Source organism: Hippoglossus hippoglossus, chromosome 17, assembly GCF_009819705.1.
Source record: "Hippoglossus hippoglossus isolate fHipHip1 chromosome 17, fHipHip1.pri, whole genome shotgun sequence".
Classification (NCBI taxonomy): Eukaryota; Metazoa; Chordata; class Actinopteri; order Pleuronectiformes; family Pleuronectidae; genus Hippoglossus; species Hippoglossus hippoglossus.
Genome location: NC_047167.1, coordinates 11,098,161 through 11,111,520, shown reverse-complemented (window position 1 = coordinate 11,111,520; position 13,360 = coordinate 11,098,161). Strand labels below are relative to the sequence as shown.

General features: G+C 43.1%; 1 protein-coding gene across 8 annotated transcripts in view; it reads right to left on the bottom strand.

Annotated features, from left to right (window-relative positions):
- The window catches only part of LOC117778755 (receptor-type tyrosine-protein phosphatase S-like), a 69,146-nt gene that overhangs the window by 31,898 nt on the left and 23,888 nt on the right, over positions 1-13,360 (bottom strand). For all 8 annotated transcript variants that reach the window (XM_034614529.1, XM_034614523.1, XM_034614526.1 and 5 more), the window contains exons 5-6: positions 8,250-8,438; positions 255-365 (exon numbers count right to left, since the gene is read on the bottom strand). In XM_034614529.1, the coding sequence (XP_034470420.1) occupies positions 255-365; positions 8,250-8,438 (300 nt within the window). The remainder of the gene's footprint in view (positions 1-254; positions 366-8,249; positions 8,439-13,360) is intronic.

Below are 13,360 nucleotides of genomic sequence, written 5' to 3'. Positions count from 1 at the left end.
GTGTCCCCAAATTTATTTTCAGTCCGATTCTACTGCAGGAGTCCGCACCAAGGTTTAAGGTGGACTTGTTAAAGGTGGTTGTGAGAAAGACCAAACAACATCGTAGACAATGGATGGGTTAGTAATAGTTGTTTAACAGCACAGTTACTGAAAAAAGAAATAACTGTATTAATATAGTGAGCAGTAGGGGTTTCTGTGTGTCGTCTCTGTGCATGTGTGTGCACGTGCACATGTGTCCTGTGCTCAGGTCCTACCTCGCACGTATAGGTTTGCGGGGGAGGAGTAGCGTACACCTTGAGAGTTGGTGGCCACGCACTCGTACTTCCCTTGGTCGGTTTCCTCGCTGTTCTCAATCTGCAAAGCTCCTGCAAGAGAAAGAGAGACAAAGGTGTTGAGACGTCAATTCGCATCATCACTTTTCACCCTAAAATCCTTTTTCTGTTCCTTTTTCTGTTTGATTCTGACCCTGCTCTTTCCTCTTCTCTACTGCTTCAACAACAGCTTCGTTGTTATTTCTGAGGCTCCCTCTGAATGGCCCCGTGCCTCCACCAGTATTTGTATTTTTGGCTGGACTGCAGTAATGAGGCCAGCCCCACAAATGCAAATGCCTTTGACTGAGTGCTGAAGTTACTCAGATTCAATTTACTCGGCTTTAATTTCCTAACTGGCCGTGGCTCTTTCCAAATGACTTGGTGCAAACTGTGTCTATTAAGTGGGCGTTTACAGATGGTGTTGCCAACTTCACACCCTTCAGCATCCTTTAATGACCTTTTTCCAAAAATAAAATAAAACACCTTGTGATAAATCTAGTGACCAAATATTATCAATAGAAGAGAAAAGCAATCTTGTTTTTTTCCCTTCTCGGACACGCCTCTCTATAGCTCCCATTCAACTGATGAAAGTGACAGCTGGTTAACATGTCTTCTTAATGGGTTGTTGTGTGACAATATAAAATGTAAATGAGAACAGCATTCTTTCCGCCGTCTTGACTCATGGAGACCAGATGTAATGTCCTTTATGTCTGGGTGTGACATCTATGTGCTTCTCACATGACTGATGAGGATGCACGGTGATTCGCTGAAGCAGAGTACAGCAGTTGCTTAGACGAAAGGAACAGTGACAACGATTTAGAAGATTGAGACACAGATTGAGACACAGATTGAGACACAGAGTTTGACGTATGTGCCTGCTGACCCGCTCGCCGAGGCTCAGGGTGAGAGACACGTTTGAGGAGGAGGATGCACTGACCTGATGCTGCGCTGCTGCAGAGTCACTAAAAAAACTTTATTTCTCAACCTCAGGAGCAGAAAGAAAATCCGAGAGCTTAAACATTTGGCTTCTATTGTAATCGAAACCGTTGCCCTATAATGTTCATCAAGACTAAAAACTGAACTGAATATGTTTTCATATTAAACGGCAATGATAATAAAATGTTACATATCAAGTTTCCAAGGCAAAGACCAAAATTTAGGATAAAAGTCAAAGGTTGAAGCTCTCACATGGTTTTATTTCATGTTTCTATCAGCTTCAGAGGCTGAGGATTTGTTTGATTTGATTTAGAAACCTTGAAACCTAATAAATGTATATATGTGAGCACGGAGGGTAAGACAGAAGCAAACAGATAACGGGCTGTAAAAGACTGACACTAGGAGGAACACAACGATGACATAGTGTATGCTAATTACTATATCTAGCAACATTTAGTGACTTTCAAGCAGGCTTTAGCTTCTTTCCATTGAAAGTAGTTGCATTGACTGTAAATGGTGTAGCTACCCTCCTTCTCGTAAAAAGAGAACATTCAAAATTCAGAATTTCTTTCCCAAAAGTTTGGAAGTAAAAATCAAGTCTTTTTATAAACTCAGACGACTCCTAAAGGGCCTTTTTGTTGCACTCTTCTTTACGAGCTAGTGTCTCCTCTCCAACAGCAGCCTCCCTGTTTCCATGAAGAAAGCCTGTTTCTATCTTGGCAGTTAACTCGCAGCAGCGACACAACTTTACCATACAGCGACGACCCGCAGATGCTCTTTAACTCTTTAAAACTTGTTCTTTTAATGCCTCGATTTTGATCCTCCCACCGTGATAAACAGTGTCTCCCTAAACATGCTATAATTACCCACAACGCTTGTCAGGTTTTCATTCTTTTCTTTGGTTTCACACGGTGCTATTCTTACTACCTTTTCTTTCTCTTTTTTCTGCTAACAGCCTTTTGAATTACCAGCAGTATTTTTTCCCTCCATCCATTCTGCCTTGTCACATATATCTCATCTAAAACTGACATGCAGCCTGAGGAGGAAGCACTAAACCGTGGATTACACACAAACACACATACACACACACACACACACACACAAACACACACACACACACACACAAATACACTCATGCATGTGTACTGTGTAGATAAACAGGCTCGCTCACAGAATGTTTTGTGTTGTCTGTGAGACTGATAACATACATCTGGTTTGTAAGATAAACAGAAGATATAGTTTGCGCACCGATTTTTTTTCGCATACATCAAGTTTTACTGTGATGGTAAAATGTACATGTATGTGCATGACCATGCAGAATGCTCCAGAATTGTTGTATTAGACAATTAGTTAGTTCTAGCTACCCGTATATTGTATTAAGGTGACAGTGGAAATCAGAAGTGTGTCAGAAAACATCAGTACATTGAAAAATTGAGACAGCACTAGAAATATGTAAATAAATTAGTTAGTAACAGCCTGAGCTTTTCTGACATTTTGAAAACCAAGCCATTAAATTGCTTAAAGAATAATTGGCATATTCATCAAAAATATTCACCCGCCCCACACCCTCTACTCAAGGAAAGCAGAGATACCTGAGCGAATGTAGTCACAGTCACTGCTACTTGAAGCGGATAAAGCTTTTGCTTATCAAATCTTAAGAACGCAGCCAGTTAAGCACTAAAATGCTCCACAGAGACAGGCAGGTTGTGGGTCTGTGTCTGTGTGATGCTCCAAATTAAACAACAGCTGATCAGTGAATGCAGATGTTTAAACCCTGTGCTTTTGGAGGCCCACAGGAGGGCAGGTTTGACTTGTTACAGCGAGCTGGGGCACAAGTGTGTGTGTGTGTTTTGTGTGTGTGTAGTGAGCTGAGGCCCTGCAAGCTGAAGCTGTCATCCATTTGCTTATGTCTTCTGCAGTTACATGAAAGGAAAACAGCTCGTGCCCTCCTCTTTCTCTCCATTTTTCCATCTCTCGTTTTCCCAGCAGTACGGGGCAGAGTTGGAGATAAACAGGAATAAATTATCTGCTCTACAAGCCGATCCTTTCCTTGAGGCAGAAGGAGAAGCGGCAGAAAGATGGAGCTGAGGAGAGATGGGGCTGGACAGGTGCAGCTCTGCAAACAAGAACTCATCTGACAGCTGGAAGCAGCTCATATGGCTACCCATCAGCACAAATTTGAAATCGGCAATTGAAATCTTCTCTTATGCAAAACGTGTCTTCACTGAACACAGAGAGAGACAGGTGTTCTATATATACAGTGGGTGAAAGGTCAAGACACGCAGACATAAACACACGAGGCAGACAGATAACTGGCAATGAGCAAATATAATGAACGTCAGTGTGGGAAACGGGATAAAAAGCGGTAAGCAGGGAAAGTGAAAGATAACAGGGAAGAAGAGGCAGCGCGGTTTGTTAGCGAGTCTGGAAGCTGCTCAAAGACCCAGGATGAGATGCGACTTCAGTAAATTGAACCACTGAGAAATTGCGGATGGCGTGCACGTCCGCTGGGCTGAGACGCAACCAATCAGATGACAGCAGATACAGCGATCCTGAGCGCTGAGCCTGAACCTCCGGGTCTAACAGATCACCTGGACCCCATCTCCCACGAGGAGACATTAAGGTGTAATTAGGACACGACACCATCAACAATCAAGACAGATGGTCTCTAATTTTTTATCCTGACAAACTCTGAGATTGAAAATGCTTAACTTTTAACCTGATTATAATTAAAACATCTATTTCAGAATTCTCCTGAGGTAATTCAAAGTACAATATGTAGCTTCAGCCACTAGGGGTCTCTAAACCAAAACATTGACAAAAGACTGAGTTTGATGACGTGAAAATCTACCTGACGCGATTTAGGATAATTTTCTTGGATGAGTTAAATTATGTTCTAAGATACAAAGCTGAATATATGTGAGTTTGGGGCAAAATGGGCAATTTAACACCGCACATTGGCCTCTTGTAATTGTGAAGAAGAGTTGTCACCCTTTTCTAAAAATTTCTAAAAATAAACCAATAATGGCAAGATTCATCGATAATGAAAACAATTAGTAGTTGCCACCCATTGAGTCTGTGCAGATTTATCAGTCAGTCTAAAAACATGATCTGTAGAAGGATTAGTCCGTCTCACCATTTTAAAAAATCCCTCTGAAAAACAAAAACCTGGATCTTTTTTGCCGAGTGACCTCATTTTATCACCAAATTTCACTGGAATAAGTTTTTGAGCTGACCTGCTGTCTAACACAAAGACAAAAACGGTGGCAGACAGAGATAACAGATAACAATCATAAACCCTAACAATCATGAGGAGCGGCCTGTAAAGTGAGCTCTTCTGTATTTGTGTAGTTAGTCAAAATATCACCGGTGTCCACAGTTGATTTAGAGAAACCAAATAATGTCTTTATGTTTTAATCATTCCCGTCTTTTGTTTTTAGATAAAAGTGACTTTTAGCGGCCAGCGTTACCTTTAACACAACCTTTGATCACATCGCAGTTCTTAGCCACGACAGGTCCATCCATTACCCAGTAGTCAACCTCGCGGTCCATATTGCACGCCATCTGTTAGAGTGTAGGTCTACGAAGGCCGTTAAGTGCTTAGGTAAACTCTGCAGATCTCAGTCCCAAATGTCAGAGATAGACAGATCGCTTGTCATGGTTCTCCTCACGTACATCTAAACTGCTGCAGCAGATGGCCTGGAAAAATAGATGGGTGCCTTGGTGGAGGTATAAAGATGTCAGGGAAAGTTCAGCTCTATACTGCACCATATGTTTCTACTGTCAAGAAACCGATGGCGTGTGTGCGCAGCTTTTATGTAGGTGTGTATACACGCGGAGTTCACGACCGCCGATGGCCATCGTTTGGACAGTCACCTGCAGCGGGGAAGACACTGCAGATGATGGATTATTATGGGCTGTGAAATGGCTAAGAGTCATCTTTTGTGGGATTTGAGCGCAGTCATTCTCAATATCATTTTTCATCCTGAACCCAACGGGCCATAAAAATATTTCAAAGACCCAACAGAGAAAGAAAAGAGAGACGGAGAGAAAACAGTGTGTTGCCCCAAACAGATCGCTGGCTGGGATCCAACGAGAGCTGGACGCTGCCCACTACATCACAGGCTTTGCTTGGAAGGTGCCCCCATTAAACAGATCTTAACGGAGTGTTTCATCCATAACACATCTTGCCGCTATTTTGTGCCGAGCTCCCTTGTAATTGATTTTCTCCAAGTCATTTCACTGCAACGTTTGGTTCATTATATACTGCATTTTGTTGTTGAGCTTTGTGACGCTTTTGGTGATTTGAAATCCTATTAAACCCTGGCCTGAACCTCACTGAGCCATTTGTCTTGCTACTGTTTCATTGACGTGATATGTGGACAAAAATACTGCACCAGTGAATCAGTGTCACGTGTGTGTGACAGCCTAAAAAGCAGAGCATGTTAAACTTACTATGACAGATTACCATATAATTTATAATTTTAGGGCTGCAAAAATAAGTATCTGCTATGCTGTGAATCAATGAAAATATATTTACAAAGAGAGAAAATAGTAATATATAAAAATATTATTCAACATGAATGGAGAGATCTGACAGAAGCTCTTAATCTATAGCTCCAAGGCAACAAATCCTTTTTAATGAATTATCAGCGAGAAAATATCAGGAAAACAATCGTAATTATGATTCTGCGATATCCAGACACTGCTCCTTCTATTATGTCTCGGATCATGGACAGAAGAGATTTAAAACTTAGAATATGCAGGTCGATCTTTCCTTTTGTGTGCATTTATCCACTGTTTTAACTTTTCCTGCTCCAGATTTCACCTACGACCACTGTCAAGTATTTTACACAGAAACAATTACACATTAAGTATTCTATCTATCACTATCCTTACTTTCCATTTTTATGCACAAGTTGGTTATAGGAAATAATACTAGGAATTAATGTGGGATCTAAAGCTGGTTTCTGCAGAGGGAGAAGAAAAGCTAATGTGGATCTGGAAGGCCTGACATTTTCAAATTGTAGAATAGTTTGTAGTTTTAATTAAGGGAAATCTGGACGGACAGGATCTGGCCTGTCCGTACTCTGCGTTCATTTCTTCCCTATTTGTGCACATTTTCAAAAAGCTAAACGGACGAAACGGAAAAAACACAGCAGAAATCACTGCTGATTAACCAATGTAAATCATGGGTGGCAGTGGAGCCAATTGGTCAAGCAAGGCGACCATAGCACACAAGGAAGAGATTTCTGCAAATGGCAGAATTTTTTGAAGAGAGACTTTTTGATTTGGTAAAAATCTACAAGCATTCATATGATTTTCCTTTGCCCGGGCACAGGGACAAGTACTTTCTTAAGAGCCGTTTTGTTCAACTCTGCGTCTCTCTGGTCTTTCATCTGCACAAATATGTCACCTGAAACAATGTTTGCTAAATCTATCGGTTCGTCTTCATCCTAAAACCCTTTTCTCTTATAAATATGTTCCATCATACAAGAATTTAACGGTTTATTCTTGTCAGGCACTTTAATACTAATATCTTGTAGCGCCCATCTTGCAATACAAAACAATGCAGCTCATTTATTTCCATGTCATCTGTGCTTGACGTGTTGTGTGGGACACGTAGCTTTGCATAATATATGGTATATAACCATCTGCTGCATACTTAAAAATCCTTTCAGTTGTTCTGAGTCAGCTGAAGACAGTGTTCACATTAATTAGCCAGCGAGTTGTAGCTGTTGTTGGAATCTGTTAGTTACAGCTGTTGTTTCATCTGGCAACTGAAGGCTGGCTGAGGAGGAGAAGTTGTTTCTCTTTACCTCGGTGCAAAATCAGAGACCTGTTCTCTTAGAAATGACCAACAACTAACTCCACGTGCCGCCATTTCCACTGTAAACTGCACATATGTCATGGCTGAATGGAAAGCTTGACAGGCGCTGCAACCGTAACTAAGGGGCAGGGCTCGGTCCTTCCAAATTGAACGTGTGCAAATCATAAATGTGTTTAAACAGCCTAATGGCTAACGCTGCATGGAGACACAGAGCGAAGGTTGACAGAGGGCACTGTGTGATCAGTGAAGGATATTGGCCGACAGCAGGGAGATATCAGAGCTGGCGGGATGGTGGAGCACAGAGAATATGGATGAAGCAACAACAAAATGGTTTCGCCTCACCATCACTTTCGTTCCTCCCCCGAGGACGGCTGAGAGAGAATGTCTGAGAAAATACGTGTCTGCCTACTCCGTGAGACACTGTATCATCTATTCACAAGAGCATAAACAAAACTGAATAAACTGTCTTCAGCGCGAGATGTGATTGTTCTGTATTCATCCCTCGATATGTCCCTTCTCTCTTCCCTCCCCCTACACTTCGTCTGGCACAGTCATCTTACCCTCACTTTTTAAGACGCCGAGCTCATTTCACACAATTTCAGGCTGGGCGGGTCACAAGATAAGAGGAGCATCAGTGAAATGCCTAATGTGGAGAAACTTCATCTCTGTTTCTATTGATTTTCAGATCAGAGAGAAGAGAACCGTAGTTGCTTTGAAGTTGATTGATTATTATATTAAATAGCTATTTCAAAGTGGATTTACTTTATAATTGTGTGAACTTTCTAAAATCACTTTTAATAGGCCTACGTGAGACCATGTATTATGATATTTATGATCAACCGTGGAGAGATTTGTGCCTTTAAAGTGTCATCTTTTTTAATAATCTTTCCTCCCAAATGTTAATAAAAACAGCATCTTTTTTTCTCTCTCGGCTTAAGGACGGCACAATTATCCTTTTATGAAATTGGCTTTAAAGAGGTTTTACACCCCCTAAGGATGTAAATAAACTCAGAGAGGAGCATGTAATGCCTCGGCCCTAATTAAAACGTTCTAATCGCTGAATTTAGAGCAACAGAGATTTCACCTGATAGCACCGCTAAGCTTTAGCTGCGCCGCTTTATTTACTTATTGGCAAATTGAACGGTCTTACTGACAGTCGTCATCCGTCTCACCTGATCGAAGCTGTTTGATGCGACCCCGGCTGGTGCTGTGGTCGACGGGCAGGAAGTCTTTGAACCAGGAGATCTCGGGGTCGGGGATGCCGCTGGCAGCGCACAGCATGGTGGCCGTCCTCGTCCGCTCCACCACCTTCAGCTGGGGACCCATGTCTATACTGGGGAAGCCGAATGGCAGCAGGTCCTCTGAAAAGACAATATATAGATAATGAAAGAAATTGCTCAAACTGGCAGCAAATCCATCCATGTACCAATCGCAGGAATTTCTGTCTGTCTGTCCATCTGTCTTTGGCTCACATTTCTCCAGAACCCTTCATCTTATCAGCTTCACACTTGGAATTTGTTTTGGAAAAGGCTCAAGGAAGTGCAGTGTCGAATTTGGTGCGGTTTGGACACTCGATACGCTCAATACTAATAAACTTTAAATACACAGGCAAACAGCGCCTTGCTGTCTGTGTAGAGCTGCGGCGCAGGCAGTAACAGGCAGTCTGCGGACAGTGCTGAACATGTGGTGGCGAAAGTCAAATACAATTTATATAAGCACTCTTTTGTGTGTTGTATTGTGTGGTGGAGCCATATATGAATTTTACATATAATCAAACTTGGAAAGCTTACAGGGCATTTGTAGGACACAACCCTGTGCATTGCAAAACTCCCTATTTCTACCAAAAGAGCTGTAATGAAACCACATTTTAAACTGTTGAGACTATAGGTTGATCTATTACTTGGTGTAAACAGGATGGAGAAAGTCACGAAGATCATTCCCTGGGTAAAAGCCAACATGTTGGTTTAGGATTGGGAGATATTTGTTCATATTTTTTAAGCTGGGCGACAACTATCCCCCTCCTATTGCCAAGGCTGTAATTCACCAGAGCAAAGAACCACTGAAATGAAAACACAATGAAAAAGGTGATCTTCCTGTATGATACTGAGTGTGAAACCGTATAAGAGATGCTGTATCTTTTGTTATTATTCAGTTCCTCCAGACTTATTTTTCACAACAATGACTCCTTCTACGTCCTCGGATAACCTACAGGAAAATGTGTTTTCGCTTCCCATGATGAGTAGCGACCACGACTGAATGAACTACAGGGACAACGCCACTCTGCCGTTGAAAATCTAACTGTGTACGTTTGCCGTACTAACTTCTACCATCACAGAAACCTCTGTCAATCTGTTTGTGGCTCACGTATTTTGAGAATCGTTCATCTTATCAGCTTCACAACTGGTATATGTATTCAGGAGGATGCAAGGAGGTGGCGCAGCTTCAGGGTTCTGTGTCACTCAGCCAGTCTTTACTGCCGGGTCACTTTTACAGTTTCAGAGAGGAGGCTAACAGCCCATTCTAAACAGGCAGGTGGAGAACGGGCACTGCACTCGTCAGGACAATGATGGATTATTGAGGCAGTTATAGGACCGAGCCAGAGACCCCCCGACCATGCACTGAATCATGCCTGCCATTCCTCTGAGGTGAAACATAAAAAACAGACATAGACTCACTTAAAAACAGTGATGTGAGAGTCACTGTTCTCCCACTTTAAAGTCTGCGGGCCCTTGAAAGTAGAGATACAGGCAAGGACATCAGAGTTCCTATATCGTCAGCATGCCCTTTTTTTTCTTTTTATAGCTAGTCATTAGGTGATATAGAAGGCAGGCAGAAACAGAGTTAGGTTTTAGTGCATGTGTGACAGGGTGCCTCTACAGCAGTGTAAACATACCGCCCAATCAGCAGGAGTTAACTTAAGAACCCACACATGCACAAACATGTATAAACACAGAAGTGCGCACACACACACACACACACACACACACACACACACACAGACACACACACAGAGTGTACGTCCCTAACCTAGAAACACAGGTGTTTGGTGACAGTGGCAGTGAACTGTGGGTTTTCTTCCATGGTGTGTTATGTACTGGTAATGATTCCTGTCTAATAACTATGCAGAGAGCTCCTCAGAAACAGCAGCAGCAATTAGAAGCTAGGATCAAGAGGAGGGGCAGGGCACTGGGGGTAATAAGGACTTGTTAGCAGTAATTGTTAAAATGTACCACCGATTAGAGAGGCCGATCTGCGATGTGTCGGCCCCCGTCTGGATATGTCTGATGACGGTGGGGGGGCAGCGGATGAGAGTGTATGTTTGTGTGTGTGTGTGTTGCCTGTGCTTGTACATATTTGTTTCTATAGCTGTGCTCCTATTAGCATTTTCACAGATTTCGTGCAATGTGTGGAACAATGTAAGGAGACACGTCCACACATATCCAGGAAGAAAATGAAGGTGTGTGCATCCTGAAAAGCATTGGCTCTCTCTTTCACACACACAGACACACACAAACACACAAACACACACACACACACACACTCACTTTCTCTGGTGAATGGGATTAAGCATCTCAGTGACAACAGTCCAGATGGCCAGACACGTAATCAAGCATCCATCAGCCTTCCTGCTTCCTGCTCCTCTCTCTCTCTCTCTCTCTCTCTCTCTCTCTCTCTCTCTCTCTCTCTCTCTCTCTCTCTCTCTCTCTCTCTCTCTCTCTCTCTACATACACACAGACACCTCCCCCATACCTGGACCTATAATTTTATATTCACAGTTTCCTACAGCAGTGAGGCAATTACCAAGATGGCAATTTACTTGGTTAAAAAAATCAAGCCCACGGGAGCCTCTGGACGGTCGAGCACAACAGAGCCCGCTAAAAGAGCCAAGCATCGCCGACAAACCCGGAGCCAAACGCAGTGCGAGATGCAGACCGTGGCCACGTCAACTGTCTGTGTGTTTTCCCTCCGCTCCTCCGCTCCTCCGCTCCTCTCCTCCGAGCCCCCTGCTACCTAACCACATGACAGACATGCACCATCTGTCTCTGCACACTCTGCGATGGGGATGAGAGGCTGAGTGGAGATAGGATCTATCGCTCTCTTTCTCTCTTTACACAGTCATCAGCTTTGGAGAGACCCCTGTCAGATAGGAATGTCAAGCTGCTCCTAATGGCATGGCTGAGGGGGAGGAAGGAGAGGAGTATTTCCAGGAAGAGGGAAAGAGTCAAAGCTCAGAGAAGAGCCTGGGGAGGATGTTTATTTTCAACACCACGTTTGGAGCTCAGGTGACGTTCAGGCCTTGTAACATGCATACATCTGTCGACAGAGACCTGAGTTGAGGGAGGGGACCATCATCACCTCCCCCAACTTCCTTCCCTCTCACACCATCCCAGACTGATCAATGCTAATGCTCCACTTGAATGGAGGCACGTGGTAGGCCCATTGATGGAACAGGGAGGAGGAGAAAGGAAGGCGAGGGGGGGGGATTGATATGCAGGTCAGGAGGTGAGCTCCCCCGGGGTGCGGTATATGCCCTGCCTACATCTGCTCCCTCCTGCCCTCCTACAACCCCGCCTCTCTCCTGAGAGGGTTCAGATGGTCTTTTTATCACTCCGCTGGCTACCACTACACGGACTCCCTGGCTGTTAATTACAGCACGTCACTGCATTGCTGCTCGGGGCGTGTTCATACATGTGTGTGTGTGTGTGTGTGTGTGTTTGTGTGTGTGTGTGTTGGTAGGAGGTCTGAATCTGTATTCCAGTCAGGTCTTTATCAATGCTGCAAATATAGTGTAGGTGGACCTTGAACGAAATCATTAGAGAGAGGTAGGAGAAAGAAGGAGATGTAGCTAGATATAGATAGATGGAGAAATAGATATAGAGAGACATATGGATATAGATTAGATATGGAGATAGATATAAAGAGATAGAGATAGATATAGATAAAGAGAGATGGATATACATATAGATATTGATTCGATATAGAGATAGATAAAGAGACATAGATGTAGATATAGATTAAGATATGGATAAAGATATAGAAAGATAGATATATAGGGATAGATAGATAGATGGATAGATGGATAGATGGATAGATGGATAGATGGATAGATAGATAGATAGATAGATATACTGCAGATAGTGGTTCTGACCAGTGAAGTACAGTTCACTGGAGAGTAGAATATGGGGCTACAGGTATTCAGTGAGGCACATGGATGAGTCAGCCGCTGCTTGAAATAGATACTGCGGGCATGGCCTTGATCACACTTTTCACCAAATGAATCATTTATCAAAAACAAACACTGCTGCGGAAGAGCACCGCTTATTTTTCATCTCCTGGTTAAATTGATAAGACAGCCTATGGAAAAATGCAGCATGCGTATATAAACAAAGTGTGTGTGTGTGTTTGTGTGTCAACAGCGTTTGGGGCAACATTGGCAAGGACCACTCAGCATTGTTCCCTGCAGCTTTGTGTTTGTGTGTATTTGTGTGAATTAAGAGGTTGAGAGCGAACATTTTGGCCTGGTTATGTTTGCAGAAGGGCAATCAGGCTTGATGCCCAAAACCAGTCGGTGGAGCCAACAGATCTGGGTAAATATGCAAGTCGTGCGTCTGTGTGCACGCACAAACACACATACGAGCACACATCCTGGCACATAAAAGACACACACACACACACACACTTTGTTTATATACGCATGCTGCAGTTAATGGCATAATGCATATGATGCAAACACACAAACACAAATCCTTGTTTTCTTTCTCTGTCTCTCTTTGAAATGCCCTCTCACAAACACAGATGCACTCCCTCACACTTCCCCTCGGCACAGAAAATCATCATTTGTCCTGGTTAAGAAACAGGTTGCCTATTCATCTCTCAGTTCATTTCAGTGCCGAATGGCCATGTGCATGAAAGAGGCCTGAATAAAAGGCGATCTCGAGGAGCCTGATTCAGGATTAATCTGCCGGCGCTCAGCAGTCTTCAGAGGCTGTAATGCTTTGACTCCTATAGACTGCAGGAGGGCTGGAGGGGAGCACTTTAAATGCTAATGGACCTTTATGATAATAGATCACAATACAATGCAGAATCAGACTTTGCATCACAGATCAATCCCACTAAAAGCCCAAAAGTCCCCACCGTCCTGAGCCCTGCGTTGCCTATCCTCGCAGATCCAGCAGCTGATCTCACGAAACATGATAATCCCACACAAGGCATATTATATACAAACATACGTGAAGAATAGACTGTGAGGACAAGAATAAAAAAAGGAAGGAGTGAAGATGAG